We start from the raw sequence: 20792 nt of genomic DNA on the forward strand, positions 1-20792 counted from the left end.
GCCGCTGAACCCGATTGGACGCAAGGCCACGTAAACCGATGATACTATCTCATTCAACCTGTGATATTTTGGTAACCATGAGATCTTTTTTTGCATTGCAAAGAGGAAGAGTTGCTTGTGGGCAGAGCACCATTGTACTCACTCATTTATTTAATTTCTAAGTGTAATCAGTATGTGAATACAGGCTATTTTGTGTGTTTCTCACCAAACATTTACTTTTGGGACCCATGATCACGGGACGGGGTCTTGAGTTCACAAAACTTAAGAAAAAATACACACTGCCAAGGAGCACAGACACATACATGCACAAAGGATAAACAAGGATACACAACGCTAAATGTTCGGGTGGACGCGGGTAGCCGAGCGATCGCTGCACCACCTGCCGATGGCTATTCATATCTTAAAAATATCTTCGTATTTCAATGCGTAAATTATATGAAGTTTTTTGTCGTGTATAAAAAAATCGTATGTTGGGGCGATCGTTTCTCAAGGTATTACTGTATTACAAAATTCACAACTTAGATCCCTTCAGTTGAAATAAGCGTTTCTTTCAGTACCATAGCTCGTGGGTGATTTATGTTATGTTACTGAAAGATATTGCAACCGCTGTTTGAAATTTTGTGTTATTGGTTTTGGTGGGAGAGCCAGTGGTCCACTTTGGTAGACAAGCAAGTCAAAACATGAGATGGTGCCAATGCTTTCAAAATATACTTTGACTTGAAAGTAAGGTGTTTCATGGAAATTACAAATAAATAATTACAATAATCACATTTTAATCAATGGTTATTATCAAGAAAAATTTGATTATGATTATCACTGCAAAGTAAATTTTGATTATGATTTGATTATGATTACACAAATTTTGTTTTTTTATTATGATTTAATTAGGATTACGTAATCATAGCCACGGATTATGATTTTCTGATTAGTAATCATAATCATGCCCATGTCAGCCCTGTACATTTAGGTTTCAATTTCATAATTTTCTCCATACAAAAATTTGGTAGTGCTTCTGGCAATGAAGGACTTGTACTTCAGAAGGATCAGAATAGAAAATTAGTATGAAACACCAGAAAACTTGCAATGTGATAGAAGCAAGAGATCAGTAGTTATACCATATTGTTTGGTTTGGAGGAAGAGTCTGTCTTTCTTGATTTTCTTAGTCAAAGGAAAAAGAATTGTGATGAGAATGTGTTACTTATCCACAGACACACTTGGTCAGTTGGCAAGATGTATGGGTGTTGAAAATTTCTTAGTCTATGCACCTGATTGTGTCAGCCTAGGCCTGGGGCTTATGGAACGCAAGGATGACCCAGATGTTCGCAAGACTTGCTACTTGTTGTTTGCATCCCTGGCATCTGTCATGAAGGGAGAAATGGCTGTGCATCTCCCAAAGATTATGGACCGCATGATGCTGTCGCTGAGGAGTACTGATGGAGTTGTGGTGAGTGGTTAAATGTAAATTATTAACTTCAGTAACTTGTATAGCTTATGTGTTTTCCTTTATCCTTTGTTTATTTAATTTCATGTCCTAAGTTTACTATGTGGTGTTCCTCCCTCATACATTGTGTATTTCAGCTGTTCTTTTTCTCTCTAAAGAAACTTACTGTTTGCTGTTCATCAGATTCCTAATATTATGATGGCTTCAAGTATTCTTAAAACATACATACCTCAGTAAATTCTATCCTTAAGATAATCATAATTAAAAATCAGACAAAAAAGGTTAGTGCTGGGTTTACTAGTACACTTGTCAAGCTCCTAGTAAAGAGTATTAAAGTGATAACATGAATGAGAGAATGAATATGGCTGTCCTCATTTGAAAGCCAGACTCTCATTTTTTTCTCTTTGCAGTATCTTGATGCTAGCTTTTTATCTATGTCAATATTAGATCTTTGTATGTGTGGTCCAAAGTCAGTCTCTCTCTCTCTCTCTCTCTCTCTCTCTCTCTCTCTCTCTCTCTCTCTCTCTCTCTCTCTCTCTCTCTCTCTCTCTCTCTCTCTCTCTCTCTCTCTCTCTCTCTCTCTCTCTCTCTCTCTGTATTTCTTTGAATACCAGGTAACCCTTTTCCATTTTGTATATGACAGACCCACTTTAAAGATGATGAAGGTGGCTTACCCACAACCATTGAAGGACTGAGTGACTCGGAGGAGGAGGAAGAAGGTGAAGTGGACTTGTTAGGTAATGAAGAGACCGAGGATGAAGATGTAGCTGGGTATTCTGTAGAAAATGCTTTCCTAGAAGAGAAAGAAGACACTTGTGTTGCTCTTCGAGAGCTATCTTTGCATTGTGGGTGAGTGTTTTAGTTTATGAAGAATTTACTTGTTCTCAAAATAACAGGCAGTATTAGAGCAAGATATGTTATGAGTATATCCATTTTAAGTTTGCATTGTTTTAAAACTACAAGTTTAACCCTTAACATCTGGTGATCGTTTTGGGACGATTATAGCGTCGCCTGCGGAGAGGCGGGGATTGTTCTGGGAATCATGATTTTTCCGCACTAAACGTTTGAATCTCTCCCCCTCACTATTGGTCTTGGGGCAAGTGGAGGTATCTGGCAACTTTTCTTGCTCACCTCCTCGAGTCTTGAGACATGTTCTCACACAATAGGTCATCTTTTCCCATTTCGAGGTGATATCTGGCAACTCCCATGACCTAGAGGGAGGAAACTACTCTGAGTGATGTTATGTTAATGTTACTTGGTAGTGACATTGAGGATAGTGATGAAAATGAAGAGACTGATTTTTTTTATTGAGAGAAGAAAGTGAAGACTCCAGTAGTGATTCTGATAGTGATCTGGGAGACAGAGACCAACCCTCACAGCGACGTTCATAAACCTCCTCATGTACTCCCCTCAAGCAATGCGCTGGTGTGTGTCATCCATGGTTGCTTCTACAGGACTGTGCTTGTCAGCCTAGTCATGTGAATCCCAGTGCTAATAAGAGTTACCAGATTCCAATTATTATAGAAATCCACAATACTTGTAATATGTGGTTTCTTTTTTTTTTCTGGTTTTGCACATCATTTCATATATCTGAGTTTGCATTTTCATGACATGAAAGTGCAGAAGTTCCTACCTTTATCAAATTCAAATGCCCGAAAGGAGAGAGAGAGAGAGAGAGAGAGAGAGAGAGAGAGAGAGAGAGAGAGAGAGAGAGAGAGAGAGAGAGAGAGAGAGAGAGAGAGAGAGCATGCTGTGTTATCGGAGCTTGGGGTGTATTTCTTAGCAGCGGGTACTGCCACGGGTTCTGGGAGAATTTTTTTTATTTGCAATAACTTTGGTCTCAGAGGTCATAACATGTTGAAAACTATATTATTGTATTCAGAATAACAAAGAGAAATATGCTTTTATAAGAAAAAAAATCTTTAAGCATTTTTTATTGTTCCCCGCTGTAACAGATGGAAAGTAAATCAGCTCCCCGTACTTTAAGGTTTAAGTATACATATTTTATATGTTATATGTGTTTTATTGTTTATAAGATAATTACATCAGTTGAAACTGGTAACATTTTAGATACAATGAAGTAGATTAGATTTTCAGAGAAATTCTAAAGGTTAGAATACAGTTATATTATTCAGCATAAGTGCTCTTTCTTGAGTGATCACTATGTGGATTTGTAATAGAAAAACAGGCTAGGTTTGACTATAATCTCACTTAATTTAGTCCATATAATCTTTATTGATTGTTTTTTTTATTAAAACCTGTGAAGTTTGCAGAATTTTTTGTTAAAGCTCCATTGATTTTAAGGTCTGGAAGTGTTGATCCTTATTGTTGTTGCAGTATTACATCTTTGTGAAGGTGTCTTGCTGACTTCCCAATTTTGATACTGAGTTTGATGCATATTTCAGGGATGCCTTTCTCCCTTACATGGATAAGAGTGGAGAGGAGGTATACAAGATGCTCAACTATCCCAATGAAGATGTGAGGCAAGCTGCAGTTAATGCCATGGCCCAGTTTGTTATCAGCCTTTCTAAGAGTTCTGCTCCCGAGGCTGCTGAAGGTGAGTCACATTAGAGCAAGTTGGAATACAGGCAACCCTCGTTTAACAGATGTTCACACAACAAAATTTCGCTGCAACGAACGTTTCCTTTTACTACCATCTGCTCGTATAACGAACACCAAACTCGCTTTAAAGAAATTTTATTCAGGTAATTTTTTCCAAGTTTGAAAGCCCCACTGTATCACGCAAGCCGATAGGCTTTTGAATACACCAGTGCCTCTCGTGGACACAACGCGCACCACTCACTCCCTTACTCTTCCCCACTCTTAGTTAAAAACAATAACAGAGTCCAGCAGCATCTCATCTTCCCTCGATCAACATGCCACTAAAACGCCCTGCAACCAGCCCTGCAATGTCACCTAGCATTGCTAAGAAGACCAGGAAGTCTCATACTCTCTAAGTGAAGCTGGATATTATTCACAGACACAAGAGGCGAAAAAACTAATAGCATTGCTTGCCACCATGGCTTGACTCCATCTACTATCTTTACTATTTTCAAGTCAGCAGACTCTATTATGAAAGCTGGTGAGACCGTATCTTCCTTGCAAGCTAAAAGAACCACCTGAACTCTGCAATGAATAAAATGGAAAGCCTTGTGGAAATGTGGTACGTAAGTTTTGTATGCGGTACAATGATGCGTCCTTTGTTTACATTCCACAGGTTTTTCCCGCTCCACTCTCCCTCCCTTCATAAATTGAAGATCATCAACATTATAAAGTTACTTACATACATACATTAGTGTACATTATAATGACTTAGTCTTAAATTAAACTGTTTAATTAAATGTTTAATTTCATAATTTTTACTTTCATTAAACCTTTCACTACTATGATGCACTCTCACTTTGTTTACTCTCAATGGAAGTTCAAGTCAGAAGTCAAACTTGTTATGATTGGTTCGCTTAACGAAAATTCACACAACTAATGTTTTTTTAGGAATGTAACCTGTTTATTAAGCGGGAGTTGCCTGTACTTGGTTATAGTAAATTCAGTACAACGATATATCTCTCAGTGATTGTTATTTTCAACAAAGCTGGATCTTTATTGATTTATTATTATTTATTAGGTATGCATTGAATATCTTGCAAATTTAGTCTTTAATGTGTTTTGTATTTATTATCTGTTATGACTTGCATGAATGTCTCACACACACACACACACACACACACACACACACACACACACACACACACACACACACACACACACACACACACACACACACACACACACACACACACACACACACACACACACACACAAAACACAAACACACACACACACACACACACACACACACACACACACACACACACACACACACACACACACACACACACACACACACACACACACACACACACACACACACACACACACACACACACACACACACACACACACACACACACACACACACACACACACACACACACACACACGAAGGACTCGGTAAAGCCGAGAAAGAAAAAGAGAAGCTGAAAGATGTAGTAAACAAAGAAGAGGAAAGAGTACAGAATGTGATTAAAAAAGAAGTACAAGCACGGAGAGTCCAAGATAAGGATGATTTTCAGGAGGTGATTCAAGAACAACTTAAAGAAAGAGATGAAAGTATGACAAACAAAATGATAAGAGTCCTCAAGACAAAAGAAAATCTAGTTAGAGAAATTGCAGAAAAAAAAGAGTGTAATCGTATTTGGAGTAAAAGAAAAAAATATAAAATATAGACCAAGAAGAGAAAAAGAAGAAATGAAATCAGTCAAAGACCTACTAAAAAATCTAAACGACGAAGATAGGCAGGACTTAGAAGAGGAAGTAGAAGAAATAAACAGAATGGGACCATATCAAGAAGGAAAAATGAGACCGATTAAAATACTACTAAAATCACAATCAGCAACAGAAGAAATATTATATAGAACAACTAAACTCAGAGAAACAGAAGGTTGCAAGGATACATATATATATATATATATATATATATATATATATATATATATATATATATATATATATATATATATACAGTAAGGTCCCGAGTTACGTCAGAGTTACGTCAGAGTTACGTTCCTGAAACATGACGTAAGTCGATTTTGTACGTAACTCGAGTTTTTGTACTTTCAAAGCATATTATCGAGTTTTCAACCAATAATATTTTATGGTTATTCAGGTAAGTAAAAGGTTATATTGTAATATTGTATATTATTTACAACTATGTAGGAATATATTGATTAGGGCCGTGAACGCGAAGGACTGCAGGTTGCCGAGAGGGGCGGCCTGAGGCCACCAGGAGGGTGGGCAGGTCAAATGTTGTGACGCCCAGGGCGGACAGCTGGGAGCTTTGTGGAATGCGGTAGGAGTAGCAGAAGCGTTATATAAATAAAAGGTTATATTGTTATATTATTTACAAGTATGTAGGAATATGAAACACAAGCTTGTTTTTGTTGTTGATTAGGGCCGCAAAAGCAAAGGACTGCATGTTGCCAGAGGGGTGGACGCCTGAGGCCGCCAGGAGGGTGGGCAGGTCGAATGTTGTGACGCCCAGGGTGGACAGCTGGGAGCGTAGTGCAGTGCGGTGGGAGTAGAAGCGTGGGCAGCGGGGCAGGAAATGCAATAGGAAAGGGCAATAGGAATCAGCAGACAAGCGCAGATGGTGCAAGTGAGCTGCGAGTGTTGTGTGGCCCAGGCGAAGGCTCTGGAGTTGTTATTGTTGTGATAGGTGCGTGAGCCTTCAAGGTCGTCAACCTCCCCGTTGTCATGGTAACAGGCTTCCCATTTTCTTCTTCACTCCCTTACACACAGCTGCTGCCTCCCTTCTCATGTCTTTTAATTATGTCCACTTTTCCTTGTAGCGTAATGGTTTTCCTTTTCTTAGCATCACTGCTATCACTCAGTTTTTTTTTTTTTTTTTTTGTGCCATTGAGCAAGATACTAAGATAGTCAGCAAACACAGATATAGGAACACTCTTGCCAGGGGCAACGGTGTGGTGGAACTGAGGTACGTAGAGTGTTATTGTATTCAATCATGAGGTGGGCGGTGTGGTGGATAACCACTAGTGACGCCTGGCAGCCAACAATAACAATAAACCCCGCGCTTTACGATTTATAAATTTTCAATTTTTTAAATCTTAAATTGCCTTATAGTGGACTTACATAAGTGCGAGTTTGACGTAACTCGAGACCGACGTAACCCGGGACCTTATTGTATATATATATATATATATATATATATATATATATATATATATATATATATATATATATATATATATATATATATACATTATATATAAAGAAAAATAGAAATGAGGAAGAAAGGAAGAGATACAATGAACTGGTGGCAGCAGTACGGGTAAAAAATAATGAAAGGTCAGAAGAGAAAAAAAAGGCATTTTTTTGGAGAATTCTAGGAGACAGGATAAGGAAATGGTATATAAAAGAGAAGGAAGAGGAAAAAGTGGAACAAGTTTAACTAAAAGTGATAAAGGCAAGAGACTAAAAATTATGTATATGAACATAGACAGGGTTTTATCAAGTAAATTAGAATTAAGAGATTACATAAAGAAAGAAGAACTGGATATTGTATGCCTGGCTGAAACAAAACTAAATGAGGCAATCAAAATAGACTTGGATAATAGGTATAATGTATGGAGGAGAGACAGAGGGGGTAAAGGAGGAGGAGGAGTCATGATAATGTTAAGGAAGGAGATGGTGATAAACCAAGTGGAATGTGGGAAAGGAAAAGCAGAAGTACTGTATGTTAAGATGCATATTAATAAAAATGAGTTAACAATCATTGTAACATATGTGCCACCAAAAACAAATTCATGGACCAATCAAGAATATAAAGACATGATAGATGACACAATAAGGAGTCTAACGAGAATCATTAAAGAAAGGAGAAAAGTGATATTAGTAGATTTCAACTGTAAAGAAGTGGACTGGGAAAATTATGAAAGTGGTATGGAGGAAGAAGCCTGGGAAGAAAGATTCCTTAACCTAATGATAGATAATATGATGGACCAAAGAGTAAAGGAAAACACAAGATTCAGAGGAAATGATGAGCCGGCAAGATTAGACCTGGTTTTTACAAGGGGTATACAAATGAATGATGATATAAGATATAAGTGCCCATTGGGAAAGAGTGATCTTGTAATAGTAGAAATGGATATAGAAGAGGGAAAAGAAGATAGAAATGATTCATACAAAAGAGACCGATTAAATTACAGAAAGGCTGATATTGAGAATCTCAAGAACTATTTTAATAACGTAAAATGGGAGATGGAAAACTCTGAGGGGGTGCAAGAGAAATATAATTTATTTTTGCCTGGGCAAAGGAGAAAAGGGATGGAGCATGGAAAAGGTGGAGGAGAAATAGAAATCCAGCAAATAAGGAAAACTTCAAGGTAGCAAGAAATGAATATGTTAAAGTGAGGAAGGAAAAGGAGAGGATCTATGAAAAAGACATAGTCGAAAAATGCAAGGACCAACCAAAATTGTTTTACAGATTCATAAATGGAAAAATAAGACAAAAAGAAACAATAGAAAGGTTAAAGGAGAAAATGGGATGGTGGAAGACCCAAAAAGTATGGCAGAACTATTAAATAATAAGTTCCAGGAGGTCTTTACTAAGGAATCCAAATTTGAAAGACCATAGGGTAATAGAGAGACCATCTATATGAAAGAGATTAAAGTAACCAAACTTGAAATAAAAGAATTAATGAAGGAACTGGATGAAGAAAAGGCAATGGGACCAGATGAAGTCTCAGGCAGAATACTGAAAGAATGTAGGGAAGAACTAGCAAGTCCTATATACAACATCATAAAATGCTCAATAGAAAATGGAACAGTACCAGTAGAATGGAAAAGAGCTGAGGTGATTCCCATATATAAGAGTGGAAGGAAGGAAGAACCTTTAAATTACAGACCAGTATCACTAACTAGTGTAATATGCAAGATGTGTGAAAATAATAAAGAAACAATGGATCGAGTTCCTTGAAGACAACAAATTATTATCAAATAGCCAATTTGGCTTTAGAAAAGGTCGGTCGTGTGTAACAAATTTACTGAGTTTCTATTCTAGAATAGTTGATAGGGTACAAGAGAGAGAGGGTTAATTATATTTACTTGGATTTAAAAAAGCCATTTGATAAAGTGCCACATGCAAGGTTTCTGTGGAAATTAGAGAAGAGGGGGGTTTAAAAGGAAACACATTGAGATGGATGGAAAATTATTTGAGGGAGAGAGAAATAAGGACAGTAGTCAAACATATGAGAGTGGAGAGCAGTAGAAAGCGGAGTGCCACAGGGGTCAGTATTGGCGCTAATACTTTTTCTCACTTATATAAATGACATGCCAGAAAGAGGGAAGAGCTACATAAATCTGTTTGCGGACGATGTGAAACTGTGCAGAATTATAAAGCAAAAAGAGGATTGTGAAATACTGCAAGAAGACCTAAATAAGATCTGGGAATGGAGTAAAAAGTGGGAGATGGAATTCAATGTGGACAAAAGCCATGTCATGGAAATGGGAAAGAGGGAAAGACGACCAGTGGGAATCTATAAGATGGGAGATGGAGAACTGGAGAAAGTAAAAAAGGAAAAGGATTTGGGAGTGACGATAGAAAATAATCAACCGGCAAGCCATATTGATAGAATTTTCAGAGAGACATAATTTGTTAAGGAATATTGGAACAGCATTTCACTACAGGGACAAAGAAATGATGAAGAAAGTGATAAGTACTATAATAAGACCCAGATTGGAATATGCAGGAGTAGTGTGGACCCCTCACAAAAAGAAACACATAAGGAAGCTGGAGAGACTACAAAAAATGGCTACAAGAATGGTCCCAGAACTTGAAGGGATGACATATGAGGAGAGATTAAAGGCTATGGATCTTCCAACATTGGAGCAGAGAAGGGAGAGAGGGGATCTCATACAAGTTTATAAATTGATAAATGGAATGGACCAAGTGGACAATGAGTATCTGATCCTGAGAGAACAATATACCAGTCGAAGCACAAGATCACATAGTAAGAAGCTGAGGAAGGGAAGATGTGTAAGAGATATTAAAAAGTATAGTTTCCCGCAAAGATGTGTTGAGACGTGGAACAGTTTGAAGGAGTAGTGTCGGCAATGAGTGTGCATAGTTTTAAAGTAAGATTGGATAAGTGTAGATATGGAGACGGGGCCACACAAGCATAAAGCCCAGGCCCTGTAAAACTACACACCGTGTAGTGTAGTGGTTAGCACGCTCAACTCACAATCGAGAGGCCCGGGTTCAAGTCCCGGTAAGTGGCGAGGCAAATGGGCAACCCTCTTAATGTGTGGCCCCTGTTCACCTAGCAGTGAATAGGTACGGGATGTAACTCGAGGGGTTGTGGCCTTGCTTTCCCGGTGTGTGGAGTGTGTTGTGGTCTCAGTCCTACCCGAAGATCGGTCTATGAGCTCTGAGCTCGCTCCGTAATGGGCAAGACTGGCTGGATGACCAGCAGGCGACCAAGGTGAATTACACACACACACACACACACACACACACACACACACACACACACACACACACACACACACACACACACACGGTGCAGCCATCGTTGAGGACGGATGTGTCTGAACAGCACACAGAGTGTGCTACAGAAGGACTGGATCCAGGCCTAGATGTATGTGCAGGGGGAGGGGGGGCCATAATGTTCTCCTGTCTCCAAATGAAATAAGTGTTAGACTAAGTATAGCCAAGGAGTAAATAAAGAGAGATATGGAACCAAGTAGCGCTGCCAGGCGCATGGAGGAACCAAAACATACGCCGGCCGAAAATCAACGTTATATAGAAACACCTATTGGTTTAAGAAAGCTGACTGAAGATACTATGGATAGGGATTTCTCAGGTTTCCGAGATGAATGAGGAAATATGAGGAGACTTGTAAATGTAGAAAGAGAATTAAGATATTTGAAGGAGGCGATGTCCAGTCTCGTGGACAAACATGACCGACTGGTATCAGAAAAAACAGCATTGAAATTGAGAATAACTGAATGTGAAAAGGTCAGTGGAATAAACCAGGAATTAAAAGAGGAGATTTTAGAAATAAGGAAGCAAAATGACACTCTAAAAACCACATGCCAGAACTTGCAGGATAAAGTGCAGCAAGGGGTTACAGACAGGATAGAAGGTGGTTTAGGTGAAAACAAATTGAAAGAACTAAGAAATGAATGGAAACAAGAACAAGAGGAGGAAAAAGTCAAATTTTCATAAGTGGTAAAGAGACAAATTCAGGAGAACACAAAAGTTGCTGTAATTGAGGTTATCAAAGAAAAGGAAAACATGGTGAGGGATGCAGTGGACAAGAAAAAAAGCTTCATGATCTATGGGATGAGAGAAAAGAAAAATCCAAATAAATTCACAAGAGGAGAACGTGAAGAAAGGGAAACGGTTATCAAAAGGGTACAAGACAGCACATAAAAATTTGATCAGGAGGTGGAGGAAGTGGTTAGGCTGGGAAGGTACACTGAAGGGGCTAAGAGATCAGTGAAGGAGAAAATGAGATCTCAAGTGGCTGTAGAAGAAATAATGGCTAGAAAAGGGAAGTTAGCCGATGATGTCAATCACAAGGAAATATGGATAAAAAAAGATATGAATTTAGAGGAAAGGGAAAAGGAGAAAGTGCTAAGAAGTGAGGCTAAGGAAAAACATGAGAAAAGGACAGAGATAGAGAAGAAGAATTTTTACTGGAGGGTTCTGGATATGAGACTAAAGAAGTGGTACTTAATGAAAAAAGAGGTGGTCTTGGAGGAGGCAATAAATTAAGAGTGACTTATACTAACATAGATGGTTTGTTATCAAGTATATTGTAAGTTCGTGACAATTTGAAAGAGAAAAAGCCAGATGTAATGTGTATTTATCCTGGTATAAGCGAATCATACACCTTTGTAATAATGATGAAAGTCAAGTAAGCCATTGTATCATATACAACCTACATTCAGAAAGATCCCATACAGTAACCAGCGAAAAAAAAAAAAATCTTAGCAGAAAGCAACAATGACGCAACATGTGCGTCATTGGATATGCCATGAGCACTCCAATGATACAAAATAGATGTCATTGTGTTGAAGGGGTTAAGTCGGGGCCTTGTCGAATCCATTACCATCGAAATGGGAGGTTGATGGGGGCAAACACTAGTCAAATGCTGCTTTTGCCCCCACCCAAATGAGCTGTGTTAATGTGATGAGTGGTATGTGACAGTATCTGGGGTGAAGACATGGCTTTTGACAGATTAGGAGCATGCAAGATGTTGCCCCACAGTGCAGCCTTGGGTGGCTGGTTGTTCTTACCTTGGTACCTTGATTCCTTCCCCCCATGTTCAGAGCTCCATTTCAGCCTGGTTGTAAGATTACAATTCAGCTTCTTTCCCATATCTTTTCTGGCCTGAGATTTTCATTGAGGATGTCTCAGTTATCAGTCCAGTATGCTGACCTTCACCATCAATAGCAAAAATACATTTTAAAAGATTCCCAAGTTAATGTTTATAAAAAATGTTGCTTTTCAGGCTTTAAGAAGTGGATACAAGTATTTATTCCCAAGTTATCCGAATTGATACGCACAGATGAAGAAAGGTCAGTTGTAATGGCCTGTCTCGAAGCTTATGCCGAGGTGCTGAAGGAAGTGGGTGCTCCAGTGCTGGTGCCCCAGGGTCACTTGGAAGCCATCATTAACTGTGTTAGGGATGTCATGGAGAAAAAGGTATGGAATGAAATGTTTTGACTTTATTATATGAATTGGGAGATTTGTTAAAAAGTGGAGCTGTTTTCTCGTTTCAGCTATGTAACAATGGAAATAAGTAAGTAATAATGATTTAGTTATTTGTTTTTAAAGTGTGATCTATTAATTTATTTGTAAAATATGAAGTGCCAATCCTAGAAGACTTGTGTATGGATATGTTTTAAATCGTAAGTCCATTCAAAGATGATGGGAAATGAATATGGGTGTCAAACTGTTGTTCATATGCTATGCTAAAGAAGCTGGGATCTCTCTCTCTCTCTCTCTCTCTCTCTCTCTCTCTCTCTCTCTCTCTCTCTCTCTCTCTCTCTCTCTCTCTCTCTCTCTCTCTCTCTCTCTCTCTCTCTGTATGCAAATAACTTTTTTCACTCAGTATGCAAATAACTTTTTTCAGACTATGTGTCAAGATATGGCAGATGAAGCTGGAAGTGAAGATGAAGGTGAAGCAGAACATGATGAGATGCTAATTGAGTATGCTGGAGAAGTTGTTCCTAGCTTGGGAAAAGCTATGACACAGGATGCATTTGCTGCTCAGTTTGCTCAGCTTCTTCCACTTTTTGCAAATAAAACAGTAAGTGTGTGTGTGTATGGATGACAGTTAGATGCAGTTGCCGAATTTTATATTGTGTAAAGACCCTTGTTCATTGTGCAGACATCTTGGGAATATTGCACACTATTTGTACAATGAGGGTGGGCCAGTGATTGATGGCAAGAGTTATGTTTGGGGGACTTTTTTTTACACATTTTGGGACAATATATGCTGCCAACCAGTGCTTTGAGCTGTTCCATTGAAACTAAAACAATCTCCAGTGAAAACGGGTAGTGAGTAAATGCTAAGTGAGTATAGCAGTTAGTGAAAGAGAGCATCACAAATTTCTTCTTCATTCTAAGTGTGTACAACACACTAATGTGACTGGCTTCTCCTCGCCAGCTGAGCTGAGAGAGAACTTCCACATGTCACCATAAACAAAACTTCCTCATAGAATTGATTTTTTTAATGAATATTTTCTACAATTATCTTTTGTTTCCAATGACTTTGACTTTGACTGAGCAACTGAGTGAACAGGGGGACAAACAGTATTCAAACATTAATGACAAATTACTGTGCATGCATTGTTAAGTCTTAGTTACATGGTAGAAGTCGTAATAGGCATAAGGATGCTGTGAGAGGATTTTTTTTTGGATTTTTTGATAATCAACTTTCAGCCCCTTGAATGGGCAAATGGGACATCCCATAATTACTTAATAATGGAGCTTTTTGCCTTCACTGAAGGCCATATAACAATTCTAGGATTATGTTATTCATAATGAAAGGTAGGTATTTTATTTATTTGATAATAATATCAAAACCTACAGAAAACAAACTGTAGCATTGCTGAGCGTTCCTTTAGCCTGGGAACACTAGCAGAGTCTGTGGAGGCCCTAGGCACTGTGAGTGGCAAGTTTGTGCCTCAGTTGCTGCCACTGTTTCAACAAGGTGCCTATGATGAGGATGATGAAGTCCGTTCCAATGCTATTTATGGCCTTGGAGTTCTTGGTCAGCATGGTGAGTTCTTGTCAATGCATAGAGAATTTTAGTTGTGTTATGTTCAATTTTCCTTCAAATAAGACATTCTGCCATACGATACAAGAGGTTTTAATTTTCATCCACAAATTTTGAACCATTTGTAACATCTCTTAATTATAGCCTTCCATTTCATTATTAACATCCACAATATCAGAAGAATATGGATCTTTCCAGGGGGTGAAGCAATCCTCAGCCATTATCATGCCATCCTGGGCGTGTTGTCAGCAGCTCTCAGCAAGGAATCTTTCCCACGAGCCTTGGATAACATCTGTGGAGCAGTTGCCAGACTCATCACTGCAAATCCAGGAAATGTACCATTAGAACAGGTATGCAAGTGTCATGTTCTTTGGACTAAGGTAGTGTGCAGCTTATTTTGTCTTGGAGAAAATTTTAAAGGAAGTTTAAAATATGGTGAGCTTGATGTGCAATGAATGGGTTACAGCATTTAAATCACAGTGTTTCGATTGACAAAAATGGAAAGTTGTTACATTTTGTTGAGAGAAACCTGTAACTATCAGATGCCCTCACCATTACCCCTGTAAGTGTGTGTGTGTGTGTGTGTGTGTGTGTGTGTGTGTGTGTGTGTGTGTGTGTGTTTTTAACTTATAGGGGTAATGGTGTGGGCATCTTATAGTTACAGGTTTCTCTCAACAAATGTAACAACTTTCCATTTTTGTCAATCAAAACACTGTGATTTAAATGCTGCAACCCATTCATTGCACATCAAGCTCACCATATTTTAAATTTAAATTACAGACTGGTATCACTAACTAGTGTAATATGCAAGATGTGTGAAAGAATAATTAAGAAACAATGGATCGAGTTCCTTGAAGACAACAAATTGATATCAAATACCCAATTTGGTTTTAGAAAAAGACGGTCGTGTGTAACTAATTTATTGAGTTTCTATTCTAGAATAGTTGATAAAGTACAAGAGAGAGAGGGATGGGTTGACTGTATTTATTTGGAGAGAGAATCTACAACAGGCATTAGAGCCTCACCTAGATGTATGTTATTGAGTGGAGCCAAAAACAGAAATTAGAATTCAGTGGTAAGAAATGGCATGTGATGGAAATGGATAAAAATAATAGAAAATATATGTGGGAATACAAAATGGGCAAAGAAATTATAATGAAGAGAAGGAAGAGAAAGACTGAAGTGGTTCTACAAGATACCCTGACCTCAGAAAAACACATGAATAGGTTATTTACTTCATCATATAAGACCCTAATGAATATCAGGGTGGCATATAATTACATGGATAAGAGTATAAATCATAACCACAATGATAAGACCCAGACTTGAATGTGCAGCAGTGGTATGGTTTCCCGGCATGCAATAGGATAACAAGAAATTAGGTAAAATCTAAAGGACAGCTACAAAGATGGTGCCAGAGATGAAGAACCTTACAAGTGAATAAAGACTGAAGGAAATGGAACTACGAACTTTGATAGGTGGGAGAGGATCTAATAACGATGTGTAAGATAGAAAACCATATAGACAAACAAGACCTAGTATCACTGACAGAAGATGGAGATAAAAGTATTAGAGGACACTCCAAGAAGAATATGAAGTCAATGTTTGAGGAATATTAAAAAGCTTAATTTTCCTCATAGGATTGTGGACATCTGGAACAGCTTGAGTGAAGAGATAGTAACAGCAGAAAATGTGCTTAAGGACATTTAAGGAAATTTTGATAAAAAGTAGATATGGAAACGGGTCACTATGAGCCTGCTTGAACCCTAACCCTCTGCTATTGGGCCTTCTGCTAATATATTTGATTTGTATGGTGCATACTTGAAAAGCTGCATATGTTTATATTGTGCATGAAATTACTATTGTGTGCCAGTTATTCAAAAGCTCCTGGATTATGATGTCACATGATAGTTGAGTTTCTCCATATACTTTTGTTGAGAAATCGTTCTTATATTTCCCGAAATTACCCATCCACCTTAGTTCCTAATCTTCCACAATGAGGTACTGAATTTGATGGCATATAGGACACCTTTTTCCAGTACTTTTACATACCCTAACTGCATGCATCATTATTTTATTGCTGGTATTATCATTACTAGTATCACTCTGAAAAACGAATTATTGTAAAAATGAAAGCAGTCTCTAACCTGTGAAGCTGTGACACATGTTTATAGATATCAGCTGATCAGCACTCTGACTCAGTCCCACCTAGCGGTGAGGAGTAACAGCAAGTTCAAGTTCATGATCATAACAAAACACATCAACACCATCACTGTTGTGGTAACAGGAGGAAAAAGATTGAGCTACACAATCTTCTACAGACTACAAGTTGTAGATTATGCCAAGGAGTATGGCAATAGAGCAGCAGCAAGGGCTTTTGGGTCATCACCTACGGAAAAAAAATTATAAGTGTCTGGTGACAGCAAAAAGCTCAATTGAAGAGCACAAAGAAAGATAAGCTGAAATATTTGTGTAATGTGCTGCTAGATTTCTTTCCACAGTATGACATGCTTAAATACACTGAAACCTTTTTTCCTGCTTTTAACTTGCTGAAATGGGTACCTGTGCATGTTATATGCCATCAAATACACTAAATAAAATGCTTTAAAATGCATGTTGGTATTATGATTAAGTTTTTATACTGTATTATTTCTTCATTCTTATACTATTATATGGTATAAAAACTGGGCAAGAAGTGGAAAAATCATAGCTTAGAATTCCTTGTGTTAATTTGAATAATTACCATAGGTTCTTCACTTTAGCTATTGCGCAGTGATAGAGGCACCAATTAGGTGAGATAGCGGAGGGTTCAGTGTAGGTAAATATACATACACACTCAACCCTCTGCTGTCTTGCCTAATTAGTGTATCTTTCACCGCATGTGAGCCAAAGTTGCGATAGCTGAAGTGAAGAACCTATGGTAATAATTCAAAATGATGCCGGAACCTCAAAGCTGTCATTTCTTTCTCGCGTTTTGCCCAGGGGCCCGTTCCAAGGCACGTTAACCTTCCCCTTTCACCCTCCAGCTGTCTGGGACTTAGCTACCCAGAAGTCTGTGTGGCAAGAGTCACAAGCCAGTAGCGCACACCGGCCAAAATGGCCGCCTTCAGAAAACTGCCAGATTTTGCCTGTGCATTGCAGAGGAACTTTTTTTACGATCCTATTATAGATGCTGTAGACATTATTCATAGAAGAAGTGAAGCTTTAAGGAGGTAAGAAGAGGCAGGAAAAGAGAGGTCACAAGGTCCTGTGAGATTTAGGGATTACTAAATAAGGATGAATGGAATTGAAATGATAATCAAATTTTACCTCCTGTGTGGGGGTAGGCGTACTACCTCCTGAGGCTGTATGGGGCTGGAGCGCACAAAAATGCACCTAACCCTCTTATCGCGCGAAGTTGGTGCCTAAAAAAACGCGCAATAGTGGAAAACGTGATAACAGAAGTGAAGAATGAATAGGAAATAAATAAGTTGGTGCCTCAACCCAAAAATCTTCCTAAAATATTTTCCTGTTACCCTAAATTTACTACGATTAATACTGGAGTAGCTTATTAACATTTGACAATCTGAAATGAATGAAAACCAGCTCTGAACAACAGAATATGACGTGCGAGACTGAGGGGTGGTGGTGGTAAGCAGAGTGACTGGAACCAATCAGCTCCTTATTCAAATCACGTGATGTGAATACACAGCGATGATTGGCTGCTGGCTCCTCCTCGTCCTCATGATGATCATCTTTCTACCCCTTCACCTCCCCTATCTAAACATTCATTGGTGTTTGGTTGGGATATGGGTAGTACTACCACTACTACTACGGGTGCACGATAACAACTTTCCAGATGCGCTAAAAAGGAATTTTGCAGATTTTCATAAATGCGTGATAACGCCTAAACGTGATAACGGAGAGTTAGGTGTACCATCAAACCCTGTTGTCTTACCCTTTCCCTGCTATAGTGGATTTTACTTGCTTACGGACAGTTACATGACGGTTATGTATTTCGCTCTGGAAGTGGCCCAGTTTTTATACCATGTAAATTTAATGGGAGTGACCAGATACTACAAAGGAAATACATTATTAGAAATTTACCATCTGTTTTATTGACTCTTAGAAGTGTTTGGATTTTTGGCTAATTTGCCACCTGTTTTTTTTTTTTTATTTTTTTTACTATGAGTGTTTGGATTTTTGCCTCACACACAATGCTGTTTGGAAGAAAATCCCACATTTGCAGCAAGACAGCTAAACAAGACAGCCAAAGTAACCGAATTTCATGCTTCACCAGGATGTTACTATTTGTGGCATGGTATCTCACACTACAGAATTTGAACTTGAAAATTAGATAAAAATTTACTTTCATAGTTAATTGAGTTGATTAGAGTATTAGGCAAGAACTCTAGTGCTGCCGTATAGTAGTTATTTTATCCTTGGTGCTGTACTATGGTAGTAGTTACAGTAGCAAAATAACAAACATTTAGTCACCCATCCAAAAAACTTTGATATATATCCATAATATCTCATGGCAGACAGAGATAAAAACTGGAACAAAGCCTACTATTTCTTTTCACTTTGTACTTATGTAAGACCAAGATAATTGAAGGCTAGCTAAATATTGCAAGCTCTAAACTTATCTACTTCTGGTTGTAATAAGTGTTACAATGAAACAGTCACATAAAGATGAAAATTAAAAAAAGAAGCATCATGTAGTGTTGACTGAATAGTAAGTACTATATTTGGATATGTGCAATATACTCCAGCTTGAATTAAATAACTAATGGTTCTTCAAATTTGAATGATATATCATTGATTTTCTATTTTAAGGTAATTAAAATTTTATTTAACTAGGTCGTTAAGTTTTTAGATGTGATAAAATTTTTACCCTAATTAAATCAAATGCTTATAACCTGAATGATTTACAATTCCAGCTTTCATATCTACTTGACTAATAATGTCTATAATTGATATTAAACATGCAGGTGTTTCCTGTTGTCCTGGGATGTTTGCCTTTGCGGGAAGATTTTGAAGAAAATTCAACAGTGTTTGAATGTTTCCTCAAGTTGTATCAAGGGCAATACCCAATACTTGCTCAAAACCTGGTGCCTGTGCTGCGTCTAGCTGCTCTTGTGTATTCCACTAAGCAGGCAGATGATAGTAAGTATAAATTATATGTCCTGGACCTATCAGTGCACAGTCCACAGTTTATTTGGTGTTTTAAAGTAAGATCACAATTCCTAACATAATATTACTTGGTGCTATTCTCTTAGTCATTGTGAATGACCAACACACAGTATACATTATTTCACACAATCGCATCTCAAAGTGGACAGTAGTAAATCTATGAAAGTGTACATATACAAAGTAAGGTCTATTTTGGTGGACTGCCATGCTACATCAAGGCAGGGAAGCGCTGTTAAGCTTCCACCCATTAGTGGCGCAGATAATTTTATTTATAGTGGTACCCATATTAGGGCCCATATTACCACCCAAGCACATCTTTGGTGTAACCACTTAGAACCTGGATATCATGGTGACATGAACCTGGATATCATGGTGACATGTAGGTAACTTTAAACCACTTGACAAATGGCATACTTTCAAAGTGGTATGTGGTGGGATTCGAACCTACGTGTGAACGTCTGCCCGATTCCATGCTCGCCACCACCTCCTTTAGAATACTGACTGTCCAAACAAACCTTGCAAGTACTCATGTCATACTAACTATATCTCGGATCTAGATTAATGCTTAAACAATGGATGACACGAGGCTGCATGGCTCTGGGGACTGATGGGCATATTTATGTCATAGGAATTCCAACCTTAAAGCAACTGGTGTCTTCCACTTTAAGACATGGAATTGTGTTTGAAATACGGAGGGTAGATAGAGACAAGATGGAGCTGCTGGCATAAAAGCTGTAGCCCATGCTATATTTAGCCTAATGAACAAACACTAGCCACCATGCTTGCAGTTACAGCTCAGCATCACTCATAAGCAGTGCATCAGACAAATGAGGTAACCTTTCCCAGTCCTTGGTGATCTGACCTCACTGTGAGTAATTAATTATAATTTTAGCAGGTGTCAACTGCTTGGAATTAATGGAGAGTTTGGAAAGCCTAGGTTATAGAAGTGTAATGGTACTGACAGTATTACATGGAAACTGTAATATAAGGGCCCCATATTCATATTTTAGTTTCCATGCAATACTGTCAGTATAACCTAGGCTTTCCAATCTTTCTATTAATTCCAAGCAGTCAACACCTGCCAGAATGATAATTGTTCCTGGCGGGGTCTGAAGCACTGGATCAGGATGTACTGTGAACTCAATAAACAGTTCTAACATCACTTTGTTTTCAGTCATTCATTTCTTTCTCTAGAACTCCCTGTCTACTTTGTATTTTCACAATCCTATGGATTCTTTCAGGAGGGGGGAGGTTTAAAGGCACTTCTATGATGTTTGATCACCACTTTTGACTGTTTGGGGACTGGTACCTCA

The 20792-nt window shown here is 38.3% G+C and overlaps 1 protein-coding gene across 1 annotated transcript in view; it reads left to right on the forward strand.

Moving 5' to 3' along the window:
* The window catches only part of LOC123516669 (importin-4-like), a 60053-nt gene that overhangs the window by 33765 nt on the left and 5496 nt on the right, over nt 1–20792 (forward strand). The window contains exons 12-19 of the mRNA XM_045276271.1: nt 1209–1444; nt 2085–2290; nt 3847–3998; nt 12535–12728; nt 13159–13335; nt 14121–14310; nt 14506–14657; nt 19278–19452. Of these exons, the coding sequence (XP_045132206.1) occupies nt 1209–1444; nt 2085–2290; nt 3847–3998; nt 12535–12728; nt 13159–13335; nt 14121–14310; nt 14506–14657; nt 19278–19452 (1482 nt within the window). The remainder of the gene's footprint in view (nt 1–1208; nt 1445–2084; nt 2291–3846; nt 3999–12534; nt 12729–13158; nt 13336–14120; nt 14311–14505; nt 14658–19277; nt 19453–20792) is intronic.

This window comes from Portunus trituberculatus, chromosome 41 (genome assembly GCF_017591435.1).
Source record: "Portunus trituberculatus isolate SZX2019 chromosome 41, ASM1759143v1, whole genome shotgun sequence".
Lineage (NCBI taxonomy): Eukaryota > Metazoa > Arthropoda > Malacostraca > Decapoda > Portunidae > Portunus > Portunus trituberculatus.